This window comes from Gopherus evgoodei, chromosome 2 (assembly GCF_007399415.2).
Source record: "Gopherus evgoodei ecotype Sinaloan lineage chromosome 2, rGopEvg1_v1.p, whole genome shotgun sequence".
Taxonomy (NCBI): domain Eukaryota; kingdom Metazoa; phylum Chordata; order Testudines; family Testudinidae; genus Gopherus; species Gopherus evgoodei.
In genome coordinates this window covers 238156303-238174089 of record NC_044323.1, presented here as the reverse complement: position 1 = coordinate 238174089, position 17787 = coordinate 238156303, and the positions used below count along the sequence as shown (strand labels likewise).

Sequence of the window (17787 nt, the reverse complement as noted above, 5' to 3'; positions counted from 1 at the left end):
GCTGCTACTCCACCTGGATCTCCTCTCCCAGGATGAGGGCCACCTCCTCCACCCCAGTCTCGCCGCTTTCCACCTGACAGCGTGGCTGCTCCATGGCTGAACAAGAAGAACAGGTGTTCGGAGCAGGTAAGGCAAGTCTTCCTGGAAAGCAGGAAGCCGTCCATGCATCAGATGTACGTGGCAAAGTGGTTCAGGTTCACCAGGTGGGCGAGTGAGTGGGGAGTCTCCCCCTCTGCCACGCCTCTCCAGCTTATCCTGGACTACCTCCTAGGACTGGCACCCTGCCTCGGTCAGATGCATCTGGCGGCCATATCGGCCTTCCACCCACCAGTGCAAGGTCTTTCGGTCTTCTCCCACTCGTTGACCTCCCGTTTTCTGAAGGGCCTTGGCCATTCATTCCCGCACGCTAGACCCTCAGTGCCGCAATGGGACCTAATCCTGGTCTTGTCCTGTCTCACGGGACCTCCTTTGAACCCCTGGCCACGTGTTCCTGGTCTCACCTCTCATGGAAGGTGGCCTTCCTTGTAGCAATCATATCAGCCCCACGTGTCTCGGAATTTAGGGCCTTGATCTCGGAACCCCCCTATACAGTCTTCCACAGGCATAAAGTCCAGCTCCGCCCACACCCTGCGTTCCTCCCAAAGGTAGTTTCTGCCTTCGATATAGAACAGAGCATTTTTCTTCCCTTGTTCTGTCCTAAGCCCCATTTCTCCAATGAGAGGTGCTGTCTCCACACATTCAATTTGTGTGGGGTGCTGGCTTTTTATCTGGATCGGACCAAGCTGGAAATCCTCGCAACTCTTTATTGCCTCAGCTGAGTGGATGAAAGGGCAGCCTATCTCCACCCAGCATCTTTCCTGCTGGATCACTTTGTGCATATGCACGTGCTATGATCAGGTAAGGTACCCCCACCACCGATCATTAGGGCGCACTCTATGAGGGATCAGGCCTTATCAATGGCCTATGTAGCCCATGTCCCTATCCAAGACATCTATAGAGTGGCCACTTGGGCCTCAGTTCACACATTTACTTTGCATTACGCGATTGTCTCCCAGTCTAGGGGTGACGCTGGATTCGGCAGCGCGATACTTCGTCCCGAGCTCTCGTGAACTCCTACCCACCTCCAGCAGATATTTCTTGGAATCACCTACTGTAGAATACACATGAGCAATCACTCGAAGAAGAAAGGAGAGTTACCTGTTCTGTAACAGTTGTTCTTCAAGATGTGTTGCTCATGGCTATTCCACACCCCACCCTCCTTCCCCTCTGTAGGAGTTGTCCAGCAAGAAGGAACCGAGTGTAGGGGGAGCCCATGGCTCCCCTTATAGCGCGATATACAGGTGCCACTCCAGGGGTTTTTGTGATGCTCCGTCAATACAGATACTGCTAAGGGAAAAACTTCCAGAACCGGTGCACGTGGCGAGCACGCACACCTACTGTGGAATAGACGTGAGCAGCACATCTCAAAGAACGCCAGTTACAGAATAGGTAACTGTCCTTTCATGTTCATAGTATAGACCAAGGAGCAATATTAAATTGTGGAGCCTTCTGTGGATCAATTCACAGAACACTTGATGTAGTTAGGATTTTAGAGTTCAAGGTCGTGCCCCAGGAAGGTTGCCATCTTCCTGCATCCGAAGGCTGCTAGAGTGACATAGTAGATACCAAAATAAGGTGACACTGGTAGGCTTTTTTGCAAGAAGACCTGCTGTCTTGTCCCAGCCGCTATCACTACGCAACTCCATTTTTGGTACCATGGGTACTGTTCTTTAGGATTCACATTTGGAAGCAAATTTGCAAAATATTCTTATTGAAGTTAGAAAACAGTCTTTCAGCCCAAAGGATCCCTGAAAAAGATTTTCACTAAGTGCGTATAGCAATCGGGAAGAATTGCCATGTGGATAAGGCATTGGATCTGGGTTCAATTCCCTGCTCTTCCAAAGATTTCCTGAGAAACCTTGGACAAGTCATTTAGTATCTCTGTTCCTCAGTCAGTTCTCTATCTGTAAAATGGCGATAATGCTTCTCCACCTCACAGGGGAGATGTGAGAATAAATTCATTAATATTTGTGATTCATCATATACTATAATGATAGGTATTCAACACAGCCACTGTGTAATAACTCACAGCACACTACACACTTTTATTTCAGGACAGGAAGTGAAGAAGATTGTCATATCCAGTTGATATAATTGGGTATTTTAAGTAGTCAGAATGTAATTAACCCACACTTCAGTTTGGCCAAGACACTGGGGATAAATATGCCATCCTTTCAGAGGATTAGAACTTGGATCTAGAACGACCACAGGATCAGAAAGGAAGATTTAGGTCCTATAATTTGTCAGAAAACTGGCACCTACAGCAGCACAGTATATCTTAGCACAGTGCAGGGGTCTTAGCTAAGTACTTATTCAAGTGCTTTATCACTTCTTCCAGCATCTAAGGAAGAGTCTCTACTAGGTATTGACCAGTCCCTAATCTTCTGAGTGAGGTCTAACCAAACCACAGCACAAGGTGGCATGACTGAAGGCATAAATGTATGGGCTTTTTATTCATATTCCCTACAAAGCCCAGGTATACATTTCTTTGTCATGAGCAAATACTTCTTTCAGGAAACAGTGCTATGCAATCAAAAAATGTTTTGTAAAAAGTATTCGAAGCAACAAGATTTTTCACTTTGTTCAAAATTGTTACTTTCTTTTTGTTTTATGCTTGATAGAAAAAATAGTTTTTCTTGTTTCAAAAAGGAAAATCTCCTCCCCCCTTTTTTAATATATATATTTCCTACATAAAAAAGTGAATTGGATTTTACTCACTGTCAAAATGAAAATTTTTGAAAATTTTGTCAACATTTTTTGTTTCAAAGGTTCATCACAAAATTGAAACATGTTGAAAAAATGATTTTCTTCAGCAAAAAAATGATCAGGTTCCCATTTTTTTTATTTCAAAAGTTTTGTTGAAAAGATTACAACTAGCTCTGTTGCATAATATATAGTTTTAATAGGTAAAATGTTCAGACTTACAAATATTATGGAAATCTCATTCTGACCACTAAAATAATAATAGAGGTAAGTACATAGGATCATAGAATTGTCAGACTAAAAGGGACTTTGAGAGGTCTTCTAGTCCAGTGCCCTGCACTCAGGGCTGGATTGAGTATTATCTAGGCCAGTGGTTCCCAAACTTGTTCTGCCACTTGTGCAGGGAAGGCCCCTGGCGGGCCGGGCCAGTTTGTGTACGTACCGCGTTCGTTTCACATTGTTTCTTCTTGACAAATCCATGCTGATTGTTACTTATCACCTTATTACCTTCTAGGTGTCTCTAAATTGTTTGCTTGATAATTTGCTCTGTAATCTTCACATTACACTAATCAATAATTATATTTACTGTATTCCACATTTTTATTAGATATTAATGCAGTCTAGTTACAGTCACTGCTATTAGGAATAATATTTGCATTTGTATGTGAGGTATTACCAATTCTCGATATGCTTAGAATAGAAAATACCTGAAGTGTATCAGATTCCACCATGTGGTAAGTGTTAGCAAAGGCTTACTTTTTAAAGGCAAGGTCTGTCAAATTCCTATGAAAATAAACCAATGAAAGCTCTTCTTTCCAGGTCATCCAATGAAAAAAGTCCCAGAGCTGTGTTGCTATTTTCGACAACTTGGATTTGTCATTATCTGTCCATTTTGTAAAGTTTTATAGAGGTTTGCTAATCTGGGAGTATTCTCTGTAGTAGATTATTATTATGAATGTTTGGCTTGTAGGGTATATACTACCAAAGGATAAAGGTGCATAGATAGATTTCTACAATAACTTATGTTACCTTATTTAAGGTGAAAATCAATCTTTTTTGTGTTTTCGGACCACGGCAAGATTTCCCCCCCCCCGAGAAGCAGTATAAAATGTATACCATTGAGTGAAACTCATAATTGATCTTGCCAGGTCAGGCCTGTTAACAAAATGCCAGTGTAAATTGACATATGCTTGCAGCTACAGCATTCTTGACATGTTTCCATTGTTGGCAATGTAAACCAGGGGCCCCTTTGGCCTACATACAGAAGGCTTGAACATAATTATAATGCCTAGCATTTACATAGCTCTTTTTCATAGACCCTGTCAAGGTTCCTTCCCCACTCTGAACTTTAGGGTACAGATGTGGGAACCTGCATGGACACTTCTAAGCTTAATTACTAGCTTAGATCTGGTATCACTGCCACCATCCAGAATTTTCAGTGTCTGGATCACTCCCTTTCCCCCCAAAACCTTCCCCTCCCTGGGTAGCTTGAGAGACTCCTTCACCAATTCCCTGGTGAGTCCAGATCCAATCCCTAGGATCTTAAAACAAGGAGAAATCAATCAGGTATTAAGAAAAAAGCTTTTAATTAAAGAAAAGAAAGGTAAAAGAAAACCCTCTGGGAGAGATTAGCATACCAGTTACTCTCACAGACAACAGATTCAAAACACAGAGGATGTTCCCCTGGGCACAAATTTAGTTACACAAAAAAATACCCAATTTGATTCTACCTCTAATTGCATAAGACAGGTTACAAAGAAATAAACGTAAACCTATTTATTCCTTTCTGAAACTTACTACTCTGATAAGAGGCTGGTTCCTTGATCTTTTTCACTCCGGCGGAAACTGAAACTCTAAACAAAGGAAAAACTTCCCTCCTTCCTTTTGAAACATCTTGTTCTCCCATTGGTTCCTCTGTTCAGGTGCTCTAGCTAGGCTAGGTGAACTTTTTAACCCTTTACAGGTAAAAGAGGCATTAACCCTTAACCATCTGTTTATGACACACACCCCCAAATCTCAGACAGTGTGGAACCACACTGGCTGTGATTTCTTCCTAGAGCTTCAGAATAAACAGATTAATAAAACACATGCACCTTTACATATACTACTAATTATGTAAAACTACAAGATTTTTCACATTCCAAGGACAATTTAACCACTTAACTCCAGGAAACTTTCATGGGAGAGTGCATCAGCTACTTTGTTAGAAGCTCCTGAAATGTGTGGAATTTCAAAATCAAAATCTTGGAGAGCTAAACTCCGTCGAAGAAGTTTTTTGTTGTTTCCCTTGGCAGTATGAAGCCACTTTAGCTCAGCATGGTCGGTTTGTAGCTGGAAACGCCGTCCCCAAACGTATGGGTGTAGCTTTTCCAGGGCATACACAATGGCGTAGCATTCTTTTTCACTGATTGACCAGTGGCTTTCCCTCTCAGACATGTTTTTGCTGAGAAACACGACAGGATGAAATTCTTGATCCAGTCCTTCCTGCATTAAAATTGCTCCTACACCACACTCAGATGCATCTGTGGTTACTAGGAATGGTGTCAAAGTCTGGGACCCTTAACACAGGGTCAGACATGAGTGTTGCCTTAAGCTGATTAAAGGTCTTCTGACACTCATCAGTCCACTTAACTGCATTTGGCTGTGTTTTTCTGGTCAGGTCTGTTAGTGGGGCAGCGATTTGGCTGTACTGTGGTACAAATCGCCTGTAATATCTGGCCAAGCCTAAGAAGGATTGGACCTGTTTCTTTGACTTTGGGACAGGCCACTTTTAGATAGCATCCACCTTGGCCTGTAGGGGAGTTATTGTTCCTTGACCCACCTGGTGTCCAAGGTAAGTCACTCTGTTTTGGTCTATTTGACACTTTTTAGCCTTAACAGTTAGTCCTGCCTGCCTGATGCGCTCAAAGACTTTTTCCAGGTGCTCCAGGTGTTCTGCCCAGGAATCAGGAAAAATGGCCACATCATCGAGGTAGGCAACTGCAGATTCTCCCAATCCTGCTAGGAGACCATCTACAAGCCTTTGGAAGGTGGCGGGTGCATTTCACAGCCCGAAGGGAAGCACATTAAATTCATACACCCCTGCATGGGTGATGAAGGCTGACCTTTCCTTGGCTGGTTCATCTAGCGGTACTGGCCAGTACCCCTTGGTTAAGTCTAATGTAGAGATGAACTGGGCGCGTCCCAATTTCTCCAATAGTTCATCAGTGCTTGGCATTGGATAGTTGTCGGGATGAGTTACAGCATTTAGCTTACAGTAGTCTACGCAAAAGTGTATTTCCCCATCTGGTTTGGGAACTAGAACCACGGGAGATGCCCATGCACTGTTAGAGGGGCGGATTATACCCATCTGTAGCATGCTCTGGATCTCCCTTTCTATAGCAGCTTGGGCATGAGGAGACACCCAGTAGGGTGGTGTTCTAATTGGGTGAGCATTACCTGTGTCAACGGAGTGGTATGCCCGTTCAGTCTGTCCTGGGGTGGCTGAGAACATTGGTGCGAAGCTAGTGCACAGCTCCTTGATCTGCTGTCACTGCAGACGTTCCAGGGTTGTGGAGAGGTTCACCTCTTCCATACCTTCAGGCCGCTCAGCGTCATCTCCTCCCTGGGCTGTAAACTGACAAACCTTTAATTCTCTGGAATAAAAGGGCTTTAGAGAATTAACATGGTACACTTTAGGCTTTAGGGTTGAGGTGGGAAATGCTATGAGATAATTAACAGCTCCCAGGCGCTCTTGGGCCGTGAATGGCCCTTCCCATGATGCTTCCATCTTATAGGCCTGTTGCACCTTCAAGACCATAACCTGGTCCCCTACTTTGAAGGAACGCTCTCTGGTATGTTTATCATACCAGGCCTTTTGCTCTTCCTGAGCATCCTTTAGGTTTTCTTTAGCAAAGGCTAAAGAGTGTCAGAGGGTGCTGTGTGGGTTGCTTACGAAGTCTAGAATGTTAGTTCCTGGAGAAGGCATAAACCCCTCCCATTGCTGCTTCACCAGCTGTAATGACCCCTTAACCTCGTGGCCATACACAAGTTCAAATGGTGAAAACCCTAAACTGGGATGTGGTACAGCCCTGTAGGCAAAAAGCAACTGCTGCAACGCTAGGTCCCAGTCATTGGAGTGTTCATTTACGAATTTACATATCATGGCTCCCAAAGTTCCATTAAACCTCTCCACCAGGCCATTGGTTTGATGGTGGTGAGGTGTGGCAACCAAGTGATTCACCCCATGAGCTTCCCACAGATTTTTCATGGTCCCTGCCAAGAAAGTAGTTCCCAAATCTGTAAGGATGTCAGAGGGCCAGCCTACCCTGGCAAAAATGTCTGTTAAGGCCTGGCACACAGTTTTAGCCCTGGTGTTGCTTAGAGCTACTGCTTCCGGCCATCGGGTAGCAAAGTCCATGAAAGTCAGTATGTACTGCTTTCCTCTGGGGGTCTTTTTTGGGAAAGGACCCAGAATATCCACAGCTACTTGCTGAAATGGAACCTCAGTTATGGGGAGTGGCTGGAGAGGGGCTTTGACCTGGTCTTGGGGCTTTCCCACTCATTGGCACACCTCACAAGACCGGACATAATTAGCAATGTCCTTGCCCATTCCCTCCCAGTGGAAAGACTTCCCCAACCGGTCCTTGGCTCTGTTCACCCCGGAATGACCACTAGGATGATCATGGGATAAGCTCAAGAGCTTTACCCGGTACTTAGTTGGAACTACCAACTGTCTTTGAGGACGCCAGTCTTCCTGGTGTCCACCAGAAAGAATCTCCTTGTATAAAAGTCCTTGTTCTACAACAAACCGGGATCGGTTAGAAGAGCTGAGAGGCAGTTGGGTGCTCCGTGCCACTGCCCAAGCTTTCTGAAGGCTGTCATCTGCTTCCTGCTCAGCCTGGAACTGTTCCCTTGATGCTGGAGACATCAGTTCCTCCTTAGACTGTGGACTTGGGCTTGGTCCCTGTGGAAGCGATGTAGGTGATGGGGTTGTTTTCATTTATTGTGAACCGCTCTCCGCTGTGCACTAGGTGGTATTTCAGGCTCTGGCTGAGCCACTTGGTTAGGGTTGTCTGCTTCTTCTGCCAGTTCAGGCCCGCTGGTGCCCTCTGGCGTTGGAGTTGTAGATGGGTTTGCAAGCACTGGGGTCAGTGCTGGCAACAGTTCTGGTGCTGGTTGCTTTGCCAGTTCCAGTTCTGGAACTGGATTCACTATGACTGTAGCATTCATGGGTAGAAGATCCGGTTCCACCACCTCTGTCTGGGTCTCTGGTAACACAGAAAGGGCCCTGGTGGACGGCTCAGGAACAGGGATGGGTGTGGAAGCTTGCTTGGCCTGGCTGCGAGTGACCATTCCCACCCTCTTGGCCAGCTTCACATGGTTGGCCAAGTCTTCCCCCTGTAGCATAGGGATGGGATAATTGTCATAGACTGCAAAAGTCCACATTCCTGACCAGCCGTTGTACTGGACAGGCAACTCAGCTGTAGGCAAGTTTAAAGATTTTGACATGAATGGGTTAATTGTCACCTGGGCCTCTGGGTTGATGAATTTGGGGTCCACTAAGGATTGGTGGATAGCTGACACTTGTGCCCCTCCACGCGATAACCTTCTTTCCACCCACTCTCAAGGTTTCCCTTCGCTCCGAGGGTATTTGAGAGGCATCTGGGCCTGGGGATCTTCAGTGTGATTGTGGTGTAATGAACTGTACTCGGTTGGGGTTCTTGGGGCAGTGGGCCTTTATATGTCCCAGTTCATTACATTTAAAACATCGCCCAGCTGACTGGTCACTGGGCTGAGGTGGGTTGCTGGAGACTGGTGAGGTGGGACAGTAAGGTGTCTGGGGCTTTTCTTGGGTTGTTGGTGGGGCCTTGGGTTGCCCCCGGTGATAGGGTTTAGTTTCGGTTTGCCCCCTCTGATATTCGCTCCAACTGCTAGTAGTTTTTTTTCTTTTCTGCCACTTCCACCCATTTGGCTCCAATCTCTCCCGCCTCGGTTACAGTTTTGGGCTTCCCATCTAGGATGTACCTTTCGATTTCCTCAGGAACACCCTCTAAGAACTGCTCCAATTGCGTTACGAAGGACAGGTCTTCCAGAGAGTTAGCACTTGCTCCTGATATCCAGGCATTCCAATTCTTTCCAGTGTGGTAGGCTTGTCGGGTAAATGACACATCTGGTTTCCACCTTAGGGCTCTGAACCGCCAACGGGCATGCTCAGGTGTTAGCCCCATTCTGATTCTGGCCTAGGTTTGAAAAAGTTTATAATCGTTCATGTGTTCCTTAGGCATTTCAGCCACCACCTCTGCTAAGGGTCCACTGAGCTGTGGCCTCAGCTCTATCATGTACTGGTCTGTAGGGATGCTGTACCCATGGCAGGCCCTTTCAAAATTTTCTAAGAAGGCCTCAGTATCATCACCTGCCTTGTAGGTAGGGAATTTTCTGGGATGGGAAACAGTACCTGGAGAAGGGTTGTTAGGGTTGGCTGGTAACTCCTGCTTAGCCCTTGCTAATTCCAGGGTGTCATAAACAGATAAGAAAAGTTAATAGCACAGAAGTACTTTATATCTCTTTGACTGTAAAGGGTTAACAAGTTCAGTAAACCTGGCTGTCACCTGACCAGAGGACCAATCAGAGAACAGGATACTTTCAAATCTTGGGGGAGGGAAGTTTTTGTGCTGTGCTGTTAGTTTTGGTGGTTGTTCACTCTGGGGACTCAGACGGACCAGATGTGCAACCAGGTTTCTCTCCAGTCTCCCTGATACAGGTTCTTATAGAGCCAGAATAGTAAGTACTAGGTAGATAAAGCGAGTTAGGCTTATGTTTGTTTTCTTTATTTGCAAATGTGTATTTGGTTGGAAGAAGTTCAAATGTGCGTTTGGCTGAAAGGAGTTCAAATTGGTATTTTGCTGAAAAGATTTTAATTTGTACTTGTATACTTAGGCTGAGAGGGTGTTCCCAGTGTCTATAGCTGAAAGACCCTGTACCTATTCCATTTTTTTAAAATTTACAAACATAATTTTTACTGTTTTTTCTTTCTTTAATTAAAAGCTTTTCTTGTTTAAGAACCTGATTGTTTTTTTATTCTGGTGAGACCCCAGGGGACTGGGTCTGGATTCGCCAGGGAATTGGTGGGGAGAAAGGAGGGAAGAGGGAGAGAGAGGCTGATTTCTCTCTGTGTCAGGATTACTTTCTCTCAGGAAGAGTCTGGGAGGGGGAAAGAGAAGGAGGGAGAAGGCTGAATTGTCCTCTCTGTTTTGTGATTCAAGGAGTTTGAATCACACAGTGATCTTCCAGGGTAACCCAGGGAGGGGAAGCCTGAGAGAGGCAACGGTGAGGGAAAGGGTTTACTTTCCTTGTGTTAAGATCCAGAGGGTCTGGGTCTTGGGGGTCCCCGGGCAAGGTTTTGTGGGGACCAGAGTGTACCAGGCACTGGAATTCCTGGTTGGTGGCAGCGCTACAGGTTCTAAGCTGGTAATTGAGCTTAGAGGAATTCATGCTGGTACCCCATCTTTTGTACGCTAAGGTTCAGAGTGGGGAATTGTACCATGACACAGAGCATGCTTGTGGGCCTCTCTCTGGATCTCAATAGCCCTCCGGTGGTCAGCCTATTTGGCTTTCTCTTCTCTTTCTTTCTCCTCCATCTCTCTTTTGTGGGCAACCTCTTCTCTGGCCATCTGTCTGTCATGTTCCTTTTGGCTCTCCTCAGCCTGGAGTTTGGCTAATTCTAGTTGTTGTTGTATGTTTTTTTTCCTCTTTGCCTGACATTTTTCCCTGCTCTGCCTGAGCTATCTTGGTTTGCAAGGCAAAAACAAAAACAAAAACCCACAGCTTTTAACTGGACTTCTCAGAATGAGAAGAAACCCAGAAAACTGGTCTGTAACTTGTCTTCTGCAACTGTTAATTACCCTCCAGCTAAGCCCAGCTGGAATCCTTTCTAACAAAAAACCTTTATCTGTTTGCCTTCAGGGTATCTCTCCTTCACTGCTTCCCCAGCATCTCAAAGGAGGAAAAAAAATCTGGCTTTTGGTTCCTAAAAAATCCCTCACCGCTGCTCACCATGTCAAGGTTCCTTCCCCACTCTGAACTTTAGGGTACAGATGTGGGGACCTGCATGGACACTTCTAAGCTTAATAACTAGCTTAAATCTGGTATCGCTGCCACCATCCAGAATTTTCAGTGTCTGGATCACTCCCTTTCCCCCCAAAACCTTCCCCTCCCTGGGTAGCTTGAGAGACTTCTTCACCAATTCCCTGGTGAGTCCTGATCAATCCACTGGATCTTAAAACAAGGAGAAATTAACCATCCCCCCTCCTTTCTCCCACCAATCCTTGGTGAGTCCAGATCCAATCCCCTTGGATCTAAAAACAGGGAAAAATCAATCAGGTATTAAGAAAAAAGCTTTTAATTAAAGAAAAGAAAGGTAAAAGAAAACCCTCTGGAAGAGATTAGCATACCAGTTACTCTCTCAGACAACAGATTCAAAACACAGAGGATGTTCCTCTGGGCACAAATTTAGTTACACAAAAAAGCCTCCAATTTGATTCTACCTGTAATTGCATAAGGGAGGTTACAAAGAAATAAACATAAACCTATTTATCCCTTTCTAAAACTTACTACTCTGATAAGAGGCTGGTTCCTTGATCTTTTTCACTCTGGCTGAAACTGAAACTCTAAACAAAGGAAAAACTTCCCTCCTTCCTTTTGAAACATCTTGTTCCCCATTGATTCCTCTGGTCAGGTGTTAGCTAGGCTAGGTGAACTTTTTAACCCTTTACAGGTAAAAGAGGCATTAACCCTTAAACATCTGTTTATGACAGGCCCTTTCAAGCATAATTATTTCTCACAATACTCCTGTCAGATACATAAGTAGAATTATCCCTACTTCACAGATAGGGAAACTAAGGCAAAGAGAATTTAAATGATTTTCCAAGACTGGTCAGTAGCCCAGAAATAGCCCCCTGGAGATTTTGGTCCTGAATCACGCCCCAGACTACAGAGACTAATCCATAACCTATACTGCACAAGGACAGTACTGTGATTGTTGGAGCTTCGTGCAGGTGTGCCTAGTGATATCGGGGTGAGGGGTTCTTTTTTGAATGCAGAACGGGGATGTGATGGGGAGCCCAGGCCCTCCCACTCCTCGTGCGTTAGTAAACACTGGACACCCCAAGGCCATTTTGCAGCTGTCCTCCTTGGGCCACCTCCAACATCCCACTCTATGGTCCAAGCTTCTGAGGTGTCTGGCTTCCTTTTGAGCTCCACCTCCATCTGGAGCATGCTCTGCAAGTGTAGCAGGGTGGAATCATCTGAGTCTAGAGTTGTTCTTTAACCGCTTCAGCCTAGTGTGGAGTTTATACACCCTATCACAAGTACAAAGGAGTAACAGAGACTTAATTTATTAAATAGTTTGACACAAGTTCTTTAGCTGCTCCACATATCTGATGAGTACCCAGCATGACACTAGGGAGTATTACTTGGGAGGCAGTATGATCTAGGGGGCTGACCATGGAGCTAAGAGCCAGGAACACCTGACTATAATCCTGCCTGTGCCATTCATTCATTTCTCTTTGGCTCTTGACTTCTTAGTAAATAGCAAGATGCTTTCTACCATGTCAGTCACCATGCTCCATCTTTCCCTGGCATAATTGTGTGGGTAGACCTGGTGGCATGTGTGATTCAAAAAGAGAAGCAGGGGACTGAGGTTCCTGTGTGGCCAATCAGAGAAGGAGGAGAAGTGGTGCCTAGCACCAGACAGGGAGGATTCCTGAGAGAAGAGCCAGATGGAGGGAGGAGAACTGCAGCAGCTCAGGCGAGGTGCAAAAACAAATGGGTGAAAATGCAGCCAGCTCAACTAGAACAGCATAAACCTGATGTGAACATAAACACTTCAGCCTTAGGCATCATTTGGCACCATCAATGTGTTTGGTATCGTGCAAGACTTACGGTGTTTACAGTTCCTGCTACAAAGATCTTGCTGTCTGAGGAAAATAGACACAGAGAAGCCAAGATACATCGGGAAGCCCAGACTAAATAATTAGCAGCTTTTTCCCCCAAACTTTACTGTTGACTCATTTTGTGTCTAGGAGGGAGAGAAATGGCTTTGTGGACCAGAAGAGGGAGGTTGTTGCAGGCATACGGGGTAATGTGGAAATCGGCATTCAGACTGTCGTGTTGGAAATGGATGAGCAGGACATCTGGCTGCCATTGCTGATGGAGCTTGGCATGGAGATGACATAATGGGAATCTAGGTTGAAGATGTAGGGATTTTCTGTCCTCTAGTTAGTTGACCATTTAGCCCTTCTCTGAGGAAAGGGCTAGTGTTTCTAGATCTCTTAGAAGAAAGTTAAGCATATACTTGAGCTTTGCCACACTTCTCTGGAATTCTCCTCCCAAAATACCTTCAAGTACCCTACTGCCTCTGCATATCAATAGCTCATGGCTCATTTGTTGCTCTTCAGGTTGAAGTCGGTTAGCTCTTTTTCAAGGCTTTGTGACAATCTGAAAAGGATAGAGTTCCCCTCTGCCTTTCCATCAGGGCATCTTCAGAGATTTTTTTTTCTTCTTATAAAGCTCATCTGCTCTGTATTACAACATTCTGTGGAAGCTGTCTGCCTGTGTTTGCTCCCCACTTTTGCCCTACACTCATTTTTCAGTCTTCAGCTACCCCAGGGCTCCCTGATGCTCCTCTGCCAGTTGATTAACACTCTCCAACAAGGTCCTGCTGCAGCATGGTATTTCACTCGATAGTGGGGCAACGGTTGCTTGTTTTCAGTCTCCTCAACAGGCAATATCAATTGTTTCTTGAGGCTGGGATTTTCAAAGGAGCCAATGTAAATTTGGCACTCCCATTTATTTTCAAAGAGATTTACACACCTGACTATCTAAAGTTCCTTATTTTTCCAGTATTATTTTTTTCAGTCCAACCCAGATCATCATGGTGTTATTGCCAGGCTTGCAACAAAATTCTTCCACATTATTCATTGCTTACACAGTGGTTTACACAAAACTCTCCAGACAAAGAACAAATTATGGACCCATGTTGAGGATCTTACCATCTAAATTGCATAGAGTAAAATATTCATGCTTTACAATAAACAAGGGACTAGAGAGAGTATAGGGATCTCTAAGGTTTCAAGACTGATGTATAGCTAGACATCTTGCAAATTAGAAGTGGCCAGAATGAAAACCAGACAGAAGATGCACTTTAAGGATAACTAGGGGTAAAATCCTGGTTCTGCCATTGACTTCATTAGGACCAGGATTTCACCCGTGAACTTTTGAGGAGTGATTTGAGGGAGAATAAAGTTGCATGCCCCAGAAACTATTCTTAAAGTGCCACAGAATCCCAGAAGCCGTTGTAATGCCTACATTGTTCTCAGTGTGTGTGCGCTCAAATCAGCTGGATGTGAGTTGAACTAATGAAATATTAAACATGTTAATTGTAGCCTTGAGTTTATTTGTTGCATTGAAACTATTTTCCTATGGGATTAATGGAATATTTTCTCTGACAGAAGAGATAATTCTTTCTTTTATTTATGATAAACTTCTTGCTGACACCGTAGTGCCTGCTTTGCAGTTTAAGGATAGTGAGTTTTCACAATCAGATTTTTACCCTTCATGGATGATGTAATCTGCATTTGTCCCCCTGGTATTCATGTCTTTAGTTTATTCAGATGTCTTGCAAATATGTTCAAGATTTAGACCTAGATTTTTTTTCAGCTAATGGGGAAAAATTTAAACATTCATTTTAAAATTCTCCCATATGGAAAAGCTGTTTTAAGGTCAGTGCAAACAATAACCAGCATAATACAAACCACCAGGAAAAAATTACCTTCTGCGTGATTTGAATAGCATATTGATGTATTCTGAACCACTGCCAATGAGTTCTTTAACTCACCTGCCAGTAACAGTTTCTCAAAGACTAAACATGTTTTGACAGTGAACAAGTTTATCTTCATTTTTTTTGTCAACAAGTTTCATCGTTTTTTGGTATATCCATGTATTTCATGTGCAGGATAGAATGTTTTCCTTGTTTCTATAGAAATATATTTTGTATTTCAGAAATTTACCTAATCCCTTTTTTTAGGAAAGGGAATTTTAAAAAATTACTCTTTAAATAAGGCCTACTAATGTGGTTTAAAATTAATAGATTTGATATTACTGGGAATTCAAGTTAGAAGCACTGAGAAATATTGATGATGATAGGTTATGAATTATTATAGCTAATCTTGAGTCATACACAGAGCAGCTGAAGTATTGCTGTCTTCTTGCAGTGCTACCTTATTCTTGCAAAAGATAAGGGGGTGGGCCTGCAAACCAGATTGCTCAGTTTTTTTGACATTGTGTTTCTTCTGTTCATAGCATGCCATGCCATTTTGGAGGATCTCAAGCCACTCTGACCTTATGGCCCTTCATCATGCCTTGGAACTGGAATACTTGTAGCAGCTTAGCAGCACTTTGAAACCCCAGAACCTCCCTTATGCCCATGGACAGTATGCCTGTGTCTTGTGTCAGCATTGGACTACAGAATTTTGTGATTTCAACATGTTGATGTACAGCTGCAATTGGTCTTAACCTTTGCCCTTTCAGTAAATGGAGGAGCATGCCTTTTTCTTCAGAACAGCTGTTGACTCTAGTATTGCAAATCCAATGAAAACAAGCCATGAGAATGTTTTAACAGCGTGTTTTACAATATTTGATACAAAAAAAAAAAAGGTTCATACCTGTGAAGAAAGAAAGGACCTGCAAATGCTTTGTAGTTTTTAGAATCTTCAATGTGACACACACAGCTTCTTCAACACAGCAAACTTGATTGCACAATGAAGACTGAATTTTTCAAAATACCAGTGGAGTAATTTTCTTGTAAAGAAGGTTTACTTTTTTGGTTTCTCATACCCAGGGTACTCTGTACATCTTTACTTATTTATGAACAGACTGTGTTTTGACATCATATAACTGAGGATACGTATGATAGGATTAAGGCTATTTATAAGCCTTTGTCTCATGATACAGCAAACACTTTTGATTTTAGCACATTGCAAAGTAGTTTAAAGTATGTCTAATTTAAACAAATAGGTACATCACTGAGACAATCATGTACAGGAAGAATTTTTTGTGTAAATTTGTAATAATGGATGATTCTTTTACATATTGTTTAAGTAAATGCTATTGAGAGGTAGTAATGCCTTGTTGGTGAAGTCTGAGGCAATGTGTACACAGCTATTGTGCAGTGCCTTATCAGAGTGTTGGGTATAAATATGTAGATAATGGATTTTTTAGATAAATTTGTCAAGACCAAAAGCATGGATGTCAAGTGTCAATAAGGAATTTGTTGTTCTTCTTTTTCAGCTTGTTTCTCTTTTGCCCCCTCAGCTATTCAGACTGTAAAATGATGGTTGCCAGGTGTCCTCATTAAACACGTCACAGCGCTACACAACTTAATGGAAGAGGAGTTCCTTATTGTCTTTCATTTTCTGTTTTAATGCTAATGTATTAAATCTCCTTAAAGAATTTGAATAATGAATCAACAGACTCCTCCCATAAAAAGAAGTTAGAGAATAGAAAATACATTATACAGTTGTATTTGACTTGGAGACTAACAAATCAAAGTTTTCATGTTGTCAGAAAATCAAAAATTACAGCATGTGCTTTGTTTTACATAAGTTAGAAAAGAGTATTTTGGAGAAACTGAGAAAAACAGTATTGTATGCAGTGTACACACTTCAGTTTTTTTAATTCTCTTTCATCAGGAGTCAGATTTTCCTAGGTGCAACATCCATTGCCGGCAATGGACACAATGAAATAGTTGTCACCAACCAAGGATGTAAAATTTCCATAGTCTCAATTAATTTCTTATGATCAGCATAAACTGTGTCTGATCTATGAGTTGTGACTTTTCTAAATCTTACAGGCCATGAGCAATGTAAGTGAAACTGAGTCTGACATCTTGGCCTGAATTGTACCAGTTCCATTTCCCTGATTTCTGTCTTTTCATTGAAAAGAAACCTCAGCTTTGTTGGTTCATTCTTCAAAATTTACTCCCCCTTTCTATTCTTCCTCCCAACCCAACCCCCCCGCCCCCCAAAAAAACAACACCAGCCTTTTAAACAGCTACCTGCAAAGCACCAAAGTAGCTGCAAAGCAACACCCTCCTATGTTGGAGGATTCATATTGCTGCTAGTTAATCATTTGTGGATTTTCCAAATTGCTGAATTATCAACTAAGGCCCCTATCTTGCTAAAACTTACACATGTGCTTCATTTTACACATTAGTATGAGTAGTTCTAACAAAGTTTAAGCACATTTTTTAGGATTGGGGCTATAATTAGATTTTTTTTTCTTTGCTTCAAGCAAAGTAGAGAGTGACAATTTTTTGTCTTTTCAATTTTTGTAGTCATTTTGCAGACTGAAAAAAAAACCAGTTTATCTTGGCCTTATTGTACAAAAAGGTGTGTTGTGTCCACAATTGTGTACAGAATTTTTCTTCATTAACTTTGTGTTTTAAATTAATAAAATTGATTTGTGACCTAGTAAACAGTTCTCTGAGATGTAAGTATTTGATTATTTTTGCCATAGGTTTGGAAGGAGGTAACACCTCTCATTTCTTTGCTATCTCAAGAAAAAAGATGCTCACTGGTCCATGCTACTCAGATAAGAAGCTCTATAGAACAGCAACCTTGCTGTGATAAAATACCTTGGCTGTAGAAGTATAAACTGGATGGGCAGCAGCTGCTTCTCTGCTCAGTGGGTGCCGCAGAAGAACAATATAGAATAGCCCACGAGAATGGAAATCAGAGTGCACTGGCTCGTCTTTTGTTTAAACTCGTGACTGAATTTAGTCCTCATAAAAGCAAGGAACTTGGGGTTTGTTGAAGTAGAAGAGAGTTGAAATTACCTGAGGCAAGCAACATGTGGGTTACTGAATGCACAAATCGCTCCTACCCCATATTTGTTGTTAGCCTCAATAGCATAGCTTTTTCTGAGCCTGTCCAGAGCAGCGCTGTGGTG

The 17787-nt window shown here is 43.1% G+C and overlaps 1 protein-coding gene across 1 annotated transcript in view; it reads left to right on the top strand.

The window, feature by feature from the left end:
* The window catches only part of EYA1 (EYA transcriptional coactivator and phosphatase 1), a 136516-nt gene extending 119218 nt beyond the window's left edge, over positions 1-17298 (top strand). The window contains 1 exon segment of the mRNA XM_030553263.1: positions 15142-17298. Within this exon segment, the coding sequence (XP_030409123.1) occupies positions 15142-15222 (81 nt within the window). The 3' untranslated portion in view covers positions 15223-17298.
* Positions 17299-17787: the final 489 nt, after the last annotated feature.